At 35.5% G+C, this 19,969-nt stretch overlaps 1 protein-coding gene across 1 annotated transcript; it reads right to left on the bottom strand.

The window, feature by feature from the left end:
• Positions 1–8,419: 8,419 nt before the first annotated feature.
• Positions 8,420–19,476, bottom strand: LOC100256050 (ERAD-associated E3 ubiquitin-protein ligase component HRD3A). Its single transcript, XM_002282575.5, has 6 exons — positions 18,684–19,476; positions 17,236–17,724; positions 14,359–14,574; positions 10,203–10,526; positions 9,820–10,062; positions 8,420–8,971 (listed from the first exon to the last, which is right to left on the bottom strand). The coding sequence occupies exons 1-6, from the start codon at positions 19,212–19,214 to the stop codon at positions 8,750–8,752; spliced, it is 2,025 nt and encodes a 674-aa protein (XP_002282611.1). The 5' UTR covers positions 19,215–19,476; the 3' UTR covers positions 8,420–8,749.
• Positions 19,477–19,969: the final 493 nt, after the last annotated feature.

Genomic DNA, 19,969 nt, shown 5'->3' with positions numbered 1-19,969 from the left:
GGACAATACCTTGTCAAAGGAAAAAAAAAAGTACAGTACACTAACACCCTTTTACAAGCATACTCCTCCTCATGTCGATATCCTTGAGTTGACACATTCCAATCTTGTGTATTAACTTCTTTAATGTTGAGGTTGGCAATGATTTTGTGAATAAATCTGCTAGATTATCATTTGAGTGTATTTGTTGTACATCAATTTCACCACTTTTCTGGAGTTCATGTGTATAAAAGAATTTTGGTGAAATGTGTTTAGTTCTATCTCCTTTAATATAACCCCTTGTTATTTGTGCAATGCATGCAATATTATCTTCAAATAATATTGTCGGGCCACCTTTGATAGAGGAGAGTCCACATGATTCCCGAATATGCTGGATCATAGATCTTAACCATATACATTCACGACTTGCTTCATGAATTGCCAGCATTTCTGAATGATTTGATGATGCAGCCACCATTGTTTGTTTGAAAAATCTCCATGAAATAATAGTACCATTGCAATTAAACACATACCCTGGTTGTGACCTACCTTTATGTGGATCTGAAAGATATCTTGCATCTGCATATCCAAGCAATTGTTGCTTTGATTCCCTTGAGTAAAATAAACTCATATCAGTAGTTTTGCGAAGATAACGCAATATATGTTTGATACCATTCCAATGTTTTCAAGTTGGAGCGGAATTGTATCTTGCTAATAAATTGACAGAAAAAGCAATGTCTAGACATGTACAATTGGAAAGATACATAAGTGCACCAATAACACCAAGATATGGTACTTCAGGACCAAGTAACTTTTTTTTTTCGCAAGGATGAAATGAGTCATTTTTCACATCAAGTGATCGGACAACCATTGGAGAACTTAAAGGATGCTCTTTATCCATATAAAAACGCTTCAAAACTTTCTTAATGTATGTTGATTGATGTACTAAAACTCCATTTGGAAAATGCTCGATTTGCAGGGTGAGACAAAATTTTGTTTTTCCAAGATCTTTCATCTCAAATTCTTTTTTCAAGTAATTTGTTGTTCTTATGAGCTCTTCAGGAGTTCCAACAAGATTTAAGTCATCAACATACACTGTAATAATTGCAAATTTGGTTTCTAATTTCTTAATGAAGATGCATGGCATATAGGGTTATTCACATACCTTTCTTTTAGCAAGTATTCGCTAAGGCAATTGTACCACATGCGTCCAAATTGCTTTAATCCATACAAGGATCGTTGTAACTTGATTGAGTACATGCTATGAGGCTTTGTACTATTTTCTCCAGGCAATTTAAATCCTTCAGGGATTTTCATGTATATATCATTATCCATGGATCCATATAAATATGTTGTAATAACATCCATGAGATGCATATCTAGTCCTTCTGAGACTGCCAAACTAATTAAGAAATGAAATGTGATTGCGTCCATGATGGGAGAATATGTTTCCTCGTAGTCAATACCAGGTCTCTACGAGAAACCTTGTGCTACTAATTGTGATTTATATCTTATGATCTCATTATTCTCATTGCGCTTTCGTACAAATACCCATTTGTACCCAACAAGCTTTACATCTTCAGGTGTTTGGACTACAGGTCCAAAAATTTCTCGTTTTGTTAATGAGTTTAACTCTGCCTGTATAGCTTCTTTCCATTTTGGTCAATCATTTCTATGTCGACATTCTTCCACATTTCGTGGTTCGAGATCTTCATCATTTCTTATGATATCAGAGGCCACTTGGAAAACAAAAATATTGTTAATAACAATATTATTTCGATCCCATTTTTCTCCCATGTGTACATAACTTACTGAGATCTCACAATTTTCAGGTACTTGTGCTTCTTAAGGGGCTTCTCGTTCAATATGTGGCTCTTCAGGGGCTTCTTGTTCAATATGTGCCTCTTCAGGGGCTTTATGCATTATTTGTGGCTCTTCTAGGGTTATAAATTTATCAATTTTAAACTGATCAGTCATTTTGATGGCCTCTTCTAGAGTGCCAAGTTTTTCTTGGGTTCTCCTCTTCCTAGGAGTTACATTATTTGAGCCAACGGGTCTACCACGCTTCAGGCGTATCTTAGATTCATTTGTTAACTATCCTACAAGGGCATCAATCCATGCTGGAGTATTTGCAGTCGGGATATGTGACTTTGTCACTTTCTTTGTATCAATGAATGCATCTGGTAATTGATTTGCAAGATTTTGAAAATGAATGATCCTTTGAACTTCTAGTTCACATTGATTTGTACGAGGATCAAAATGGGTCATAGACTAGTAGATGTCTTCTAACTAATTTCTCGTCATTCTTCAGGAATCGACTTTTCTCCTCCTAATGACGGGAAAACATTCTCATTAAAATGGCAATCCGCAAAGCGGGCTGTAAAAACATCGTCTGTCAAAGGTTCAAGATATCTTATGATAGATGGAGAATCAAAATCTACATAAATCCCAAGTCTTCGTTGGGGACCCATTTTAGTGTGTTGTGTAGGTGCAATTGGTACATATACTACACAACCAAAGATTTGTAAGTGAGAGATATTTGGTTGTTTTCCAAGCACAAGTTGTGAAGAGAAGTATTCATGATAAGTTGTAGATCAAATACAGACTAAGGTTGCAACATGCATAATAGCATGTCTCCAGGCAGAAGTAGGTAATTTGGTTTTCATTATTAATGGTCGAGCTATTAATTGGAGACATTTGATGAAGGATTCTGCTAAACCATTTTGGGTATGAGTATGAGCAACATGATGCTCAATATTTATTCCTACTGACATGCAATAGTCAATGAATGTTTGAGAACTAAATTCGCCAGCATTATCAAGACGTATTGTCTTAATTGGATAATTTGGAAATTGTACTCGTAATTTGATTATTTGTGCAAGGAGTCTAGCAAAGGCAACGTTACGTGTAGAAAGAAGACAAACATGTGACCACCTAGTATAAGCATATATTAAGATCATAAAATAACGGAATGGTCCACATGGTGGATGGATAGGCCCACATATGTCCCCGTGTATTCTTTCTAAAAAGACTGGTGACTCATATATGACTTTAGTAAAAGATGGTTTGATTATCAATTTACCTTGTGAGTAGGCAGCACATAAGTATTCATTGGGCGAAAGAATCTTCTGGTTCTTTAGTGGATGCCCATGTGAGTGTTCTATTATTCGACGCATCATTGAAGACCTTGGGTGACCTAGCCTGTCATGCCAAAGGACAAAAACTTTTGGGTCGTTGAACTTCTGGTTCACGACAATATATGATTCAATAGGCTTTATAGTTGTATGATACAAACCAGAGGAGAAAGCTGGGAGTCTTTCCATTATAAGCTTCTGGCCAAATATAATGGAAGTAATGTAAAGATATTCTACATTATCTTCATTCATAGTTTCAATATGATATCCATTTCTGCGGATATATTTAAAACTAAGCAAATTTCTTTTGGATTTGCTAGAATATAAACGTCATTTATATGGAATCTAGTTCCATTTGACAACGTTATGTTTGCTCTTCCAGAGCCTTCAACTAAGTTTGTAGTACCAGATATGGTACTTACATTAGCTTTTACTAATGTCAATTTGAGAAAATATCTTTTATCTCGAAGAATTCATATATAAAGTAATATCAATCAATGTTAATTTTCTTATCATTTATCAAATGATCTGTTTTTTCATTGGGACCTCCAAAGAAATCAATGTCATAGTAGGTTAGGTGCAATCCATTACCATCGGTAAAGTTCATCTCTATCTCTTTTCCTTTTGCTTTTATTGATGCTTGGTAGAGGTCGACCAAATGTTTGGGCGTACGACATGTACGAGACCAATGCCCCTTCATACCACATCTATAACAATTATTCTCTTGGTTCTTAGGAGATTTATCTTGTAAACGCTTCCCATTTTCTTGTTTTGCCTTAGTATTGTTCCACTTCTGGTGGTGCAATGAGGCTTTCATTTTTTGAAAATTTGATGAATTATTATTGTAAGAACCATGGTATCAGGGATTTCTTCCACAACCACAACCACGTCCTCATCCACGTCCATGAGTTTGGGACGATATTGCATTCACTTCAGGGAATGATTCAGATCCAGTTGAATGAGACTGGTGATTTCTTATCAAAAACTCTTTTTTTTTTTTTTTAAACCTTCATGGAGATGATGATGAAGGAAAATCACTGTTTCAACATGATCCTGTAGGGATGCTTGATTTCCTTCTTTGATCATAGCTCCAAGATTCATTGCATCAAAATGTATTTTAGCATCAAGGATCCAAGATAAATAGTTCTTTCCGAAATGTCAAGTGCCACAAATTCGAGTTTTGTGATATTCGACATTGTCAAATAACTTCATATATATGACAAAACAATATTATTAGAATCAATTATAATAACTTGATAGCATTGGTATAATTTTGATTATAAACAAAATCAAATAATTTGTTTATAACTTTTAACAATATGTAACAAAACAAATTAACAATAATATAAATATGTAAAATTTTATTCTATATAAATAACTTCAAGTTTAAGATACGAGAATTACCTTCAGAGCAATTCGTGCTGATAACGTATTGTAAAACAAGGACAAATACAATGAAAATCAAAGTAGTAGAGATGAAATATATCTTACTTTGATATATAATAGGAAAGAAGAAATCAGATAAGAGAGTTGAAAAGTTGAGAAAATGAAAAATAAAGAGAGAGAGAATGAGAGGAAAAGAATATCTTTCTTTTACTCGGGGATGCTTCTTACATGGGGTGTAAGAAGCCTTTTATAGGCTTCACAATATGAACTCCCATTACTCATCTTAAAGATGAGTAAATAGAGTTCATAAATGACCATCAATATGGTCATTCACCACTTCATTTACAACAATTCTTAATTTGATTAACTTATGCACATAGAGAGAGAAAAATGGTAAAAAGAAAAAGCTTAATTAATATGTACGTATACATTACATTCTTTGATATAACATTCCTTAAAACAAAAAAACCATAATCTTTTAGACTTCCAAGAACATGGGAATTAACGATGGAGGCGGGGATTTCATAGTATATATGGAGAGTATTATTCAAGTTTGGGTTGACCAAATAACGGGGGACCATTTCCACGTCCAGCAATTTCATGGCAGTACTCATCACAAGATCTTTGGCAAGCATTCGGAGATGCCGTTGGCAGCTTCAAGCATTCCGGCATGCAGTCTCGAGTCATACACTGCGGATCAAACCGACCCACCTCGCTCAGGGCGGCAAAGACCAGCATAGCCATTAATGCAGAGATGAGGAGGCCGGCACTTGTTTTCTTCTTCATGACTAGTTTTCTGACTTCTGATGACTTGATCTTCAGTCTGGTAAGAATATCACGAGGTTCCTTTTCTGCAATATATTGAGGCTTACGGCATGGAGTTGGGGCTATATCCTAGGAAAGAATCTGGTGTTCCTCGGTTTTGGGTGGGTTTCGAGAAACATGGAGAAGCTCAAATACATTTATGGTTGAGAATTAAAATGCTCCTAGTTATGATTTTGAGGATCTAATTAAGCAATGAACCATAGAAAGAATGGGAAGAAAAGTAAGCCACACATTTGTAACCCTCAAGCAAAACACCCAAACCAATTACCGAGTAAAGAAATAAAATTTAGGATTTGGAACTATTTTCAAAAATAATTCTGAGAATATTTTTTGAATTTTGTTCTTTGATTTTTTTAGAATAATTCTGAAAATAGAATCTAAGGGTATATTTGGGACCTGTTATTTATAACAGTTTTCTGTTTTGCAAAACAAAAAACATAAATTATGGTCTCTGAGGCAAATTCTGTTCCTGACTTTACCATAAAATCTACCATAGTCTGTTCCTGACTTTACCGGAGATAGAACAAGTTCGAGTTTCACAGCCTGTAGAAAAGTGAAACAATATGATCTCTGAGGCAAATTCTTCTAAGAATCCATAGATTTTCTTAACCCTTCTAAGGGAAGGGCAAAGAAGAGAGTTAAACAAATGGAATCACAGCCGGTTGCAATTCAAAAGGCTAGCTCAAAAAGTCCAACAATAGAGCTAAGTAACTAGTGTCTTCAATGGAACCCTAAAATTAGCATACTCAATAGTAGTTGTTACTGTTAATTTTTTTTTTGATAACCGTGGATGTCCGGACCAACTTACTCACACCTCGACTAATCCCACGGGACCTTGAAGTTAACAACTGGGTAAACCTCCAATGACGACTCGAATTGGTGACCATTGGAGAGTAAACTCAAAATCGGACCAACTGAGCTACCCCTCAGGGTTTAGTTGTTACTATTAATTCTAATATCATCATGCTAGTTGTGATCACAAATTCAATCTGATTAGAAGAACAGCTCACTCAAATAACTAAACAAATTGAAGTCCTTGTTAAAACCATGAATGAAAAATATCCTCAAATTGTTTTGCTCGAAGATGAAAATCAAAAGTATGGAAGAATTTAATCAAATTATTGTTGATTCATCAAAGGATTTCCACAAGAGAAAATCCTTCTCAAGTTGCTGACAATTCCCTTAAAAGCATTGAATCAACCAAATGAAAATCATCTTTGAAGCTCTTAAAATCAAATATGAATCAGTAATCTTATCTTCTCATAGTTATGCCAAGCCTGCCTTTACAGAGCATCAAACAATTAAGAATGTATCTAGCCTTTCAACCTCCAATATTCTAATATCTCAATGGAAAAGGTAGCCCAAGACAACATATCACTCACTTTGTGGAAACTTACACCAATGCACCCATTGAGTGTAGGCAATTGCTATAATTAAGAATGGCAGATGTTGCCTTTTAGTAATATATTTTCCAATTTTCAATATCCACAAAAATAAGTATCACATGTACAGCTTGGAATAGTACCAGTCTAGCTATACATATTTTTTACATCTTCATATGAGAAGGATGTGTAAGTTATCAATCATAGTTTTTTTGAATCATGCCTAGAATCTAATGGAACAATAAAATTTGAGTTTCAGTAATTGCTATAAACAAGAATGATTTAGGTTGCCCTCTAGCTACATAGTTTTCAATTTTCAATAATCTGAATGGTTCTGGTATAATTTGAAACAGTCTGGATAAAATCTGATATATTCAATGAATCTAGTATCTCTAGACAAGGCAAATGACATTGTAAATAGCAAAAGAAAAAAGAAAAAAAATATAAAACAAAACAAAACAAAAGAGGTTAGATTAGCAATAACTTGCCATCAGATTTTCTATCCTGCTCAGGTCTTAAGTATGTGCATTGCGAAAGAACAATGACAAGATACTTAGCTCCAACCTCGATGAGGTGGAACCGAAAAGAGGACATGAAGATATATGATAATGCTCAATGATTATGGTATTGATGAATTAAATGAATTGAGTAAAGAGCCACCATGATTTTGCCGATGTCTATGAGTTGGGTAAGATAATTATGATGAAAAACCCAAGGTGGACTGAGCATCATGACATGAGAGCTAAGCTCAAGGTGGAAAGATTGGCAGATTGGCAAATCAGAAAACCCAAGCTCAACTTCAGGGAGGCTAAGTTTCTAGAGGCTGAAGATAAATCCATTGGTTTAACTTTAGAGAAAGTGGCTTCTGAGCAAGCACAAGGAAGTGCAACATGCAAGTTTAGGACATGGACCAAGGGCTAAGACGCAAAATAATGGCATATATGTGGGTGACAGGCAAGTTCTATGCATGAGGCCAGGGCAATGTTTTCCAACTTGCTAAAAGTCCTAGAGGATGCCCTCAAACAAACAAGTATAGCTATACGAGTTACTAAATGGCTCGATCAAAAAAATTAAAATAAAATCCATGACTTCTAAAAGGAATTTTACTTCCATCAATTGCAACCATGCCCTTCAATGAGAGTTTTAAGAGCCCATCAAAGCATAATATTGAACCAAAAGCTTGGAAATTTCAGCATAATCCCCATAATTCCTAATTTCTCAAACTAAATCTCATCCACAACAATAATAGAAAATAGAGCATGAAGATCAAATCATTAAGATTTGCAGAAAGAACTGGAGACCAGTTATATGGTTCAAATTGACTTTGGTTACAAGCGGAAGAATTTTTAGGCCTTTTACCTAAAAAAAATGTCACTAAAAAATTGCTCCTGGCCCAAACCTTCCAAGAGGGTCTGATCTTCATTCCCCTAAAATTACATCATAAACAGGCTTTGAAAAGAGTTATGATCCTAATGAACAATTTTTTAAAAGAAAAAAATACAACCCTAGATTGATGTGTAGAAAAATTTAGAACCCAACAAAGTAGTATATAGCAGTAATGAGACATAGGCACTAACTGCTAGATGTTTGGCCTCCCACCATTTAACTTTACATTATGCAGGCAACAAATGGAATGTGCATATCTCATGACATTTGTTAGGTATCTTATCTTTTCCCACAAGATCATCACTCAACGATTAAAAAATACAATTCTCATGTCAATGAATTACTTTGCTCATTTCTATTTTTGGTGTAAATGAATGTGGATACCACGATTAGACTTGGAGACATACCCCCCACAACTGCAGTTCACATGTGCCATATCTATGTTAAATACTGGGTTCTGATGTGGAGGCAAAGATCATCTCTTATTTCCTCCTTGCCAAGTCTCTCTATTGTACAATCTACCTAAAACCAACAGCTCAATTTGGTGACACCAAAACAAACACCTATACATAATTCTTCAATAAAAATCTTTACCTTTTTTTCATGCATGGAGACTGCAATAACAATCTCATGATTTTTAAAGAGCATCAGTCCCACTAATTAATGGGGTGCAGCAAGTACACCGTGCTCATTGGGAAGGAGTGGCAGGGCTGCCTCTGGAGCAGCAGCCACATGCCTACGTTGTCGTTCACGAAGGTAAAGGACTGTCAGTAGGCAGACAAAAAGGGTGAGAATTGTTGCATTTCCTTCCTCCATGATCACATTCTCCACCCATGCTTCCACTTTTGGATAGACTTCAGGCAGTGAATCGACCAAGTCAACCTAATAAAACCCAAGCACAAATCCAATCAGTTCATAATCCTGAGAATGGAGATTCCCTTTTTCTCTATTTAAAAAATTCAAAAACTTAAATGAGAAGACAGAAATAAAAATAAAAATAAAGCATAATACAAGGGCATTCTGCATCTGATCATAGTAATTCACAAATTTAATGATTCACTAATAAATGGGAGGGGAGCAGGTAGACCAACTATAGTTACCTCCAAGAGACTGTTATTCATTATGATTTTGCAAATACAAGTTCATATGTGAGAATTTTTATGTAAGTTTTTCTCTTTGATGCCCTGTTTACGCTTCAGGTGTACATGGGTTGTACAACCACTCTTTGTTAGGTGCCTTTCAATATATTGCTCTTTGCCTATGAAAAAAAGAAAAAAATTGTAATTTGCACATATCAGGATATCACTTAGATTCTGTTCAGCAGCTACATTGCATTTTAAAAAAAAAAAATCCTTTTCCCTTTTTGGTATCCCTACTAAGGGACTCAAAAACCTAAAACTTCCCACATCCCTACCTCAACCCCTTGCCACTTAAGTCAATCCTTAAGGACCACTGTTCACCTCCTTCCATTATGGTCTTGAAAAAAGTGGGATTGGCAAAGGTTTTTGTCTGATTCCAAAATACATGGAACTAGAATCAGGAAAATAACCAGAGTGGAAAGGACAACACGATTATCAAGGGAATTAGAATCAAGCTAAAACCAACTTGGGCATCATTAAATTCATCTCAACATTATCAATTTTCTTTGCTTAATTTCTGTGATTATCTGATCAGAAATTTTTCATGATCATGCTTAAGAAGGGAAGCAAATGCAAGACAAAGAAACATACTAGGAAACTGCTGGCATAGTTCTTTCGTATCCACAAGCTCGTAAGAGCCAATGTAACAGGCAATTTTGCAGCAGAATCAATCTCTAGGGCTTGATCATAGTAACGCTTTGCAAGATGAAGATCAAATGGAAGTCCTTGTCCATGCTCATGCATGTACCCAAGGTTGAACATGGCTTGTGCATTGGATTGGGACTTGGCATGCATGTATGCCTTTGCAGCTCGATCATAATCTCTCTCAGTACCCTGAGAAAGGGAAAGAAGGTAAACAATAAATAAATAAAAATTAAGAAAATTTACATTGTATGGAGAACATAAATGCATACTAGAATCAGAAGTCCTGGACCTAGAGCTCCGACAGGATTAACCCATTTATAGACACATACCCGACCATAGTAATAAGCATCCCCGATCAGCAAAGCAGCATGTTCATTACCCTGCTCAGAAGCTTGCCACCACAAAGAATGTGCCCGCTGAAGCCTTTCTGCATCTGTACAAAATCCAGATTCTCCTATGCACATACTACGTTCCCTATATTTGTCAAGAATCCATGCAGCATTACTTTGTGCCACCTCATAGCCTAGCTCAGCCATCCTAGAGTACAAGAGGAACGCCTTCCCCACATCACCTTTTAGGTATGACTCCAGTGCCCATCTAGACAAGGAACTCCATGGTCCCCGTTCTGCAACTAGTTTGTATAATGCAGTAGCCTGAACGCAGTAGAACTCAACTATAAACAGCTACATAGATGGGCTTATGCATCTCAAGGAAATTCATAATGAATATGAAAAAAAAAAACAAATAATAACAGGAAAATAACACTGATTTTTATTTCTTGAGAAATTATTCATGTTTTGTAGTTAATGCAACATTTACCTAAAATGGAGAACAGTGACACAAATTTCAGGAAAATTCTTTATTTTGGTGAATTGATATGTCAGTTCCACTTCGTTTACAATAATCACATAAGAAAATCATCGGTATTATTCCATCTTCTGGTGATTTAGAAAATAGGGGGAGAACACAGATAGGCCATGTTCATTTTCAAATAGATGGAAGAACAAGAGCTTCTAGCCAATGAAGACAAAAGTAGATATCAGGAAAAAAAAATCAAAACCTCATACATGAGCATATGTACAATCTCAGGTCGATCACATTAATGAAGATGATGAGTCAAACCACTAAAATCAAGAACCATTAATTATAATTATATTAACTTTCAGCATATCATCATTCTAATAGTTGACACTTAAGAGAGAGTGAAATGTAAACTTAGTTTGATTATTTTTATTTTTTATTGCCAATAAATAATAGGAAAAGCACCTCAAGAGTTCCAATGCAGGTGAAAAAAATGCAAAGCACCCACATAAAACAATGAGAAATCTAAAACAGACCAAAATCCAGATGGCATAGTGAAAGGAGCAATGATAACATACAACAACCCCAACCCGTCAAATAGCTCATACTACTAACAAAAGCTTAGACAGAATGCCTCCTAAGTGCTAACTCAGAAAACACTCCCTGTTTGAATATGCAAAGATCTCACACAAGTACTTTGATCTTGCTTTCAGAAGTTTCAAACCACTAAAAGATTCTTTTGTTCCATACCTTCCAAAAATTACTCAGCCAAACATAAAGCAGTAATACTCCACTCCTCCTATATCTTTTAATGAACTAGACATGGTAGCTTGAAAGCACATCTATCATCATCCTGGGAAGAATCCAACTAACCTAAAAAGCATAGAAATGAAATATCTCAAGCAATCAGAGAACAAGTCAAAAGATGGTTAACTGACTCAATTAATTTGCAAATGCAATATCAATTAGCCATGCTCCATCTTTGATACTTCAAGTGTTCAATAGTCAAATCTTATCCTGACTGCTATCCAAACAATGAAAGCCACTTTTTAAGGGCTTGCTGAACTCCAAGTGTTCGATGCTAGGGATATGGCATCCCCACCAAAAGACAATACCTGGAGAAACAATCTTACTGAAATCTGCCTTTCATCAGAATCCCTCCACCTCAACCCATCCCACCTTCCCAGGTAGAATGAAGATATATAAGCCCCATAAAGGATCCAACTCTTTGTCACATGGGATCTTGATACAGCAGAAGGATCCAATTCCTCATCACCTGTGATTGTTAAGAGCTCATTCTCACAAGCTTTGCAACTCTCTACACATCCAAAAAACCTTCAAGTCTCCTCATCAACATCTTTCACCTCCTCAATAGTCTCTCCAGGTGGAAACAAGTCCACCTCTACGTTTGAACAGAATTCCTTAGAACCAATTTACCTGGGGGCCAAAATGTGATGGTTCAAAACCCATACAAGTCATAACCTGGTTTTTAACACAAAAGGACATGCAAAACTCACAACACACCCAAGAAGCAACTTTCTTTATAATGATCGGGCACTGATTAAATTCCTTAGAACCAATTTGAATGGGGGCCAAAATGTGATGGGTTCAAAATCCATACTAGTCATAACCTGGTTTTTAACACAAAAGGATGTGCAAAACTCATAAACCACTGGAGAAGCAACCTCCTTTCATTTATAATCATTGGAAATTGATTACACCCAACCTTTAATTCCATCTCCCACACCATGATTAACCATCTTCATGATCCACTTTATAATGCCCCCAAATCCCATGAACCTAAATCATGATTTGACAATTAATATATGGAACTTAATTCTCAAAAATAAAATGGCAAATACCCAACACTCAACTTGTCAAATAATCAACCATTTGGATAGTAAAACCCATTAGCACTATTAACATTGTTAGTGCATTAGGTTATTTCGATTAAATTGACAATTTTGTTCTATCCATCCTGGTTAGAACTCTGCATATACTCCTTTTGAAGATTTAAGGTTGCTACAGAATCAACCTGAGATTAAACCAATAAATATAGTTGAGTTAAGTAAGAACAATGATGTAAAAGACATAGAATGAAGAATTTTAAATTGAAAATTTTAAAAGAATTTTTTAAAAATAATAAAATTAATTTGGAAAAGAATTTTAAATTGAGAATTTAAAAAGGATAATGTTTCCAAATCTTTTAAGAAATTTGGAAAGAAATTTAAATTAAGAATTTTAAAAAGAAAAATCTTTCTAAATATTTTTTTAACTTCAAAAAAATCGAAAAAATATTTCCAAATATTTCTAAGATTCTTAAGTTTCCTAAATTGTTTTTTGGTAAAATATGATTTATAAATTGACTCCAAGTCCACAAGGCTTTCTCTAATATATGTCTATTAGGAGAGTTCTTTCGAGAACTCGTGTGCCTAAACTTAAAGTCATTATTTTTTGCACTTTACCCGAAATTCTCAAAGGTGCTCATTTTTATTTATGGGTTTGTAAGAGAGATTTGCATCCCCTTAAGGTGCTAAAGAGTCCACCAAGAAGCATGGCGGTGTTGCATCACAAACGTGAGATTAGGTGTAGGTTCTCAGGGATATCAGTCTCAAGAAATAGCAACCACTATGTAAATCTATGTACCTCTTCTTCATATTTAGTGAATTATAGCTTCATGATCTTTGACCTCATGATTTTTATATCCGCAAAGTCTATGAGAGACTTTGTGGATGGTTTCCCCACGTAAATCGTTGTCTCCTTATGCAATTAAATTTATTAACTTCATCTCTAATTCTTAAAGTGAAATTTTAAAAATAATAATTTGGGCTAAAAAGAAATAACTACCTATTCAACCCTCTCTAGGTACTCCATAACTAATATTATTAACTTTCAAATATTATTGCAGCCTGAGTCGGGCTGGAAATGAGAAACTTCCATATTCAATTTCATGTACCAAAAATATAAATAAATTAAAGCAAAAAAAATGCCAATCAGGAAGAGAGAGAGAGATTGAGATTGTATAGCTCATTAACAATTAAATATTCATTTTTATTATGACTCCAATCTGAATCAAACTAGATGATGTTGGAAGCTTAACTCGGCAAACTATATGGGAAATGTATCATGCCAAACAATTTTGTGTACTTATATTTTAAAAACTTAATTTAACAGAGATACAGGACTCTGAAAAATCATCCTCGGACCTGACAAATGATGCATCCAGGGATTTTAGGAAACCTATTTATGATATCAAAGGGTAATTAAAAAAAAATTCTATGGTCTGAACCTTTTTCCCTCCCTCCCTCTGTCACCCAGCAAGACTTGTGAAAATTTTAGACCAAGTAAGGTTGCTCTCATTTCAAATTATAGCATATTAGCGTGCAATACCTATTTTTATATAAAATACACAGCTGTTTATGACCATGATGCAAAAATATAAAATGAAAAATGAAATATTACTCTAGCATAAAGCATAAATTATCTAATAGATAGTTGACAATATTGCACATATTAGGACATAGATATCTTGAGCTTTTCTCAAGCAAATTTCCACCAAAAGGGATCTGGATTAAAGATAAAGAAACATGAATAATGAATCATGTAGATTAATAAAAAAATAAAGCTTATCAATAGGTAAAGGCAATTAAACAAAAGAAAACAAACACGGGAATCCCAACTTACCATAGGAAGATTCCTCTTAAGCCCCACACCAGTATGGAACATCTTTGCCAACTGGTAAAATGCCTTTGGCTGCCCTTCTTTAGCTGCCATTATAAAATAATTGCAAGCTAGCTTCACATCCCTTTTTACTCCAACTCCTTTGAGATACATTACACCTAGGTTATAGTGCCCACCAGCCTCATCATGATCAACAGCCTTCTCAAAGTATTCTTTTGCCTGCAATGAAAGAGAGTCAGCAAGTGCCGAAAACTTAGGAACTAACAAATATGGTAACTAGAGGGCAGTTATTGCTGAAAATTAACAAAGTTCTACAATGAGGTATGCTACTTTCTCTGTTGTTGAAATTATTTCGTGGAAGAACAGCTTTCATTTCCTCTTGCCCTTCACAGATAAATATAAATCTAAATCTTATTCTTACAAGGAAAATGGGAAGGGAAAGAAAAGTTATCTAAGAATTTTCCTCAAGCAATGGGATGGAAAATGAAAAACTGAAAGAGACAGGAATAACATTAATTAAGAAAACACTATTTTCTTCCCATCACAAAGATAGTATAGCATCAGAAGGTCAATACCAATGGCTTACTTCAAGCGAGAAGACCTTTCAAAGCCCTTAGTCTTAATAATTGCACCATATGCATGGTTAATGGAGAATTGATTGATCACTTCTTTTTACATTTCCCAATGATTTAGGGGCTTTGGCACTTGCTATACCGGATTCCTTCTAGAAGCATAAATGACATGATGACCATTTCCTCTAAAGGTTTTGGAAGAACCATAAGAGGCAAAGTTTTACAGTAAATGGCATGTCTTTCATTGATTTGGATAATATGGCAAGAGAGAAATGCAATCACTTTTTAAGACAAATGGAGGACTTAAGAGAAGATATGAGATCTAATTTATTTCTAAGTTGAAAAATTATTGGTCTTGCTCCAAGTTGTTCATAGATGTAGGTCCATTATCATTGATCAACTTTTTTGATTGGTTGGGTTCTAAATGAGGGTGGGTAAGTTTTTGTAACCCTTATTCTTCTTGGTTTTCACCTTGAGGCACCTCTTGTATACTCCCGGTATGCTTTGAGCTGTCCTTTGGGCGCCCTTTTCTCTTTATATATAATATCCTTTTGTCTTTTACTTATCAAAAAATAAATAAATAAATATTTCTACTTCTCCTTATGGGCCTGTGCTACAAAGCATTTAAGGGCACTCTCATCAATGTGATTTAGCTTGATCGGAAAGTGTTGTGGATCAAAGGATTAGGATAGAAAAGGGAGGAATATAGCATTTTGTGGTATTCTATCAATGTGCAATTCCTAGTATTTTGAATAAGGCTTCTCCTCTCCTTCTTTTGATTAGAGTTTGTAATTGTTGGGAAGGATTTCTCATCCTTCATTTACAATTTTATTTCCATGTAAACAAATGTTTTTTTTTTTATTTAAAAAAAAAAGAAAAAAGAAAAAAAAAAGAGTGCACAAATATATAGTGTATAAAAACATGCCAAAAAGCCACACAAAGCAAAGAGAGAGACATAAAAAATAATAGTCGCTCCCTCTTTAAAGCTCAATAATCGATGAAGTCTGCCTAGACATTGAGTAATCACCTATGTACTCTCCAACCTACCCCAATAAGTTAAACATAAACAACCATTTGATCTACATTTTCATTGTTTTCAAAAGCTATCCTTCCAAATGGTCCAAAATAAAAACTAAAAAGACATTTTTCAAGCTTTCTTCCTATTTGTCCTGACAAAGGATCCATGCCAACCCAAAAAGATGCTTCTAACTGAGGAATGCATCACACACTTTATTCCAAATAGGGCATAAAAAATTTGCCACAAGATGATTGCCTTTACATAATGGAAAAGGATGTGATGGGGTGTTTCTTCTTCTTCTTTACAAAGATCACACATGTTCAGCAACTTCCATCTCCTTTGTTTTGAGTTGGTCCAACATTAACATCCTTTAAAGAGGAGTAGAGAAATTTAATTGAGAAATTGCTACCCTTCAAACTCAACCATAATATATCGTCCTCTACTTCCCTACTAATAGTGTAACCTTGTAGTCTTCTAAAGAAAGCCTTCACCCACTCAAGCTCCTAATCATGGATTTGTCTTGAGAAGCGGGAGTTCCAACAACCTCTCTCCCATTCCTGCTCCCACATCTCAGCTAGCCAAGCATCTTTAGCAGTGCAACAGAAAACAACTCAGCTATTTTTGATAACTATATAATTATAAAGTATAAACAGTATCTCCATTCATCTACTTGAATTTTTATTTTTAGTTTTTTTACATTTCGGATGCATTCATTGTGCTCTTCAATCATTTTGGTTTTTGCCAAGTGTTTGCCTTCTTCATGCCACACCAAAACAATTAAATGGATATTTCCAACATATTGCACTCTTTAAAATACAGTGAGCACTGCCAGTATTTTATGATCTTACAAGCAATATCCTTGAGCATCTTTGTATCAAATAGAAAGACACAAGTATGTTTTTTCCTTCTGAGACAAAAGGAATTTTCTTTTGTTCTAAGGTTGAGAATGTGGTACTGAGATATATTTGGTAAAGAAAAGAGCAGGGGCGTGTATAAATGCATTAGTTGTTTCAAGTAATAGATTCTTAATATTTGTGTTCCTCACTAGATGATGCGAACTGGAGCAAACCAATGCCACTAACAATAGAGAGCAAACACAGCCATACCAAAAAAATAATACTGAACATAAAGCAGTATCTTAGCTGAAGCAACTTGGAAGGTGAAAAAAGAAAACCATCGCTACAAAAAAGAAACAGACATACCTAATGAGTAAGCATAACTATATAAGTGAGATGGAAGATAAAGAAACATGGAATGATGCAGTAAAAAAAATATACAGATAACTCTTACTTTGGTGTAGTTCTTCTTTTCCACTCCGTAACCTTTCACATATAAATACCCCATCCCGTTATAAGCTGAAGGGAGTCGTTGGGATGCGAGCGTTAGCCATTCCAACGCCTTAGTGTAGTTCCTCTCAACACCAGCTCCCCTTGCGTAAATCTCCCCAAGAAGTTCCATGGACCTTGGCTCCCCCTTCTCCACAGCCTTTAGAAACCACAACAATGCCTTGGCACGATCACGCCTCAATCCTCTCAATCCAAAGTAGTAAAATATCCCAATTTTATACATAGCTGCTGCATTCCCTTTTTGAGCCTGGTATTCCAAGATCTGGAAGTCTTCATCTTCCTCCCCTCTAGACTTCCTCAGGGCCTCTTTGTTCTCTTCAGCTCCATTATGGAGCCTAACAGGTTCAATCACTGGTGAATCCTTCGAAATTAAAAAACTGTTCACAGCTATTTCTGCTAATTCAGCATATAGCTCAACCGCTTTATCATACATCTGAAAACAAACAATCACCAAACTCATAAACAAGACTATTAAGAAGAAAATAAAAACTTCTATAATGATTTTGTAGAGCTTGTGTTTCCATACAAAAGTTTCAAACACTTAAATTGTTTTCCATAGTACATTTGGAAATAAATTTTTTTTCAAAAACCTCAGTCTGCATTCTGAGAAAACTGAGGGAAGAAAAAGAAAAGACAGAAACTTATGCTTGATGAGATGATTAAAACTCTAAGCATCAATCTATCTTCTACACTTTCCCATCTTTCTTGGCAGTCAAATGGGTCATAATTTCAACAAGTATTTCCATACATCAGAAAATTGGCAAATCTTTGAACTTCCAAATATGAGAAAAATATTATATTTCAATACGGTTGTTTGTAATTGAAGCTTTACGTTGTTACTATTCGGAGAACCTTTGGATGCATTTTGTATTATGCTTAATTGTATAAATTTTTATTATTCCCTCAATTTGATATTGGATAGGAAAACTACCTATGTTTGAGTTGGAATTGTTGAGACTCTACATGGTTGAAAGTTGGTCTAGGACTTTCATTTGAAATTAGATTTCAGACTGCTCAAGGAAAAGTAAGTTAACTAGTTTACAATAAAGGCCAAACCAAAATGACCAAAAACCTAAAATTGAAGCCTTCTATATTTTGCTTCCATAAATTTTACCAGAAACCGCATAGAACAGATAGGTTTCCGAACATGAGAAACTTATAGATTTTTCAACTATTTCCAGATCTAGGTTTCCAGCATCGATAAAACTCTCCCATAATAACTATATATAAGGTTTCCACAGGCTTTGGAATTTTAACTATGAGTAGAATTTCTGCAAAAATTATAATAATAAATAAATAAATAAATCACCACACTCAAATTCCCATTACCTCAGCGACCAAACAGAACCAAAATCCACTCAAACAAAATTAAAGAGCTAGGGTTTCACTCACATCTTGGCGCGAGTAAGTGTAGGCAAGAACCATCTTAGACTGCGTGTTACCGCCATCGGTAGCAAAGTAATGATACATAAACGCCTTGGCTTTGTTCCTCTCCCTCATCATGCCCGTCTCATACAAAAACCCTAACGCCGACTGCGCAAGGGGGTTCCCCGCTGTCGCGGCCGCTTCAATCTCCGATGCCGCCTCCTCCATGACCCTCGGTCCGCCAGAGCTAGCAGCAGCGATCATCTTCGCCACGCCGGAGTAGTACACCGCCTCATCCTCAGTCTTTGGTTCCGGACCCGAATCCGGCTCCAAGATCGGGCGCCAGGAGCCCGGGTCGAGCTCGTCGTCGAGCCTGGCGTCGGAGTCCCCGAACTCATCCCAGTCCGACGTGTCGCCGCTGTCCGCGGCGGATTCGGAGGACGGTGGTGCGGTGTCACTGAGGTCGTCGGGGGTGAGGATGAGGACGAATGGGCGTGCGAGTGTAGAAAGAGGGAGGAGCGCAAGTACGACGAGAAGAGTGTAGCAGAACCTGCGCATGTTTGGAAGAAGAGATGAAGTGGCGCGTGCAGTTTCAAGCCGGACTGTTTTCTTATTGTTCCGGCAAGATGAACGTTAACAGAAATGGAAGAGTGTGCTTGGTGTACCATCGCCACGTCAAGTATACCATCCTTCTTCCAATAATAACTTGCCACGTCGTCCCACCAGTTGTTTTGCCCCAAAACTTTAAATTAGACTTCTTCCTTGTTCCATTTCTATTACAAAGTCGCGCTGCTCTTTCGGAAAATTGTATTTTCTTACACTCGTACGAAAAATTCTCATAAAATAACATCTCAATTTTATAAACTATAAATTAAATAATTATTTAAAAATAATTAACATTTCTTTCTTTCTTTTTTAATCAAATATACTACTTTTAACTATTCAAATATAATTATATCCTTTTTTTTATATATTTTTCCTTCATCTAGTTAAGATATTAAAATGTATATTATTATTATTTTATAAGTAAACACATAGAGAATATATATATTAGAAAAAATGGCACCTTAAGGCTAACCCAAAAGCATACCGGGGGGTATACAACAGGCGCTTAAAAGCAAAAACAAAAAAAAGAGGGGATACAAAAATTCACCAGCCCTCAACTAGAACCCAATCAATAAAAAAAAACTGAATAAATGAAGAGGTCCTTCATTTACAACCGATTTAGTCCAAAACCAAATGTTACATACAAAATAATTTTTCAACCTATGAATCGAAAGGTCCTCATTTTCAAATGCAATCCTATTTCGCCC

This window comes from Vitis vinifera, chromosome 17 (genome assembly GCF_030704535.1).
Source record: "Vitis vinifera cultivar Pinot Noir 40024 chromosome 17, ASM3070453v1".
NCBI classification, from domain to species: Eukaryota; Viridiplantae; Streptophyta; class Magnoliopsida; order Vitales; family Vitaceae; genus Vitis; species Vitis vinifera.
This window is presented reverse-complemented; position numbering and strand designations above follow the sequence as displayed.

What these genes read in the sequence shown, in the direction of transcription:
- LOC100256050 (XM_002282575.5), bottom strand. Translation starts at nt 19,214, where the DNA reads ATGCGCAGGTTCTGCTACACTCTTCTCGTCGTACTTGCGCTCCTCCCT. An exon ending in AAAAGAAGAACTACACCAAA is followed by an intron (nt 14,575 to 17,235) that starts GTAAGAGTTATC and finishes CTTTCATTGCAG; the next exon opens with GCAAAAGAATACTTTGAGAA. An exon ending in TTAAGAGGAATCTTCCTATG is followed by an intron (nt 10,527 to 14,358) that starts GTAAGTTGGGAT and finishes TACTGCGTTCAG; the next exon opens with GCTACTGCATTATACAAACT.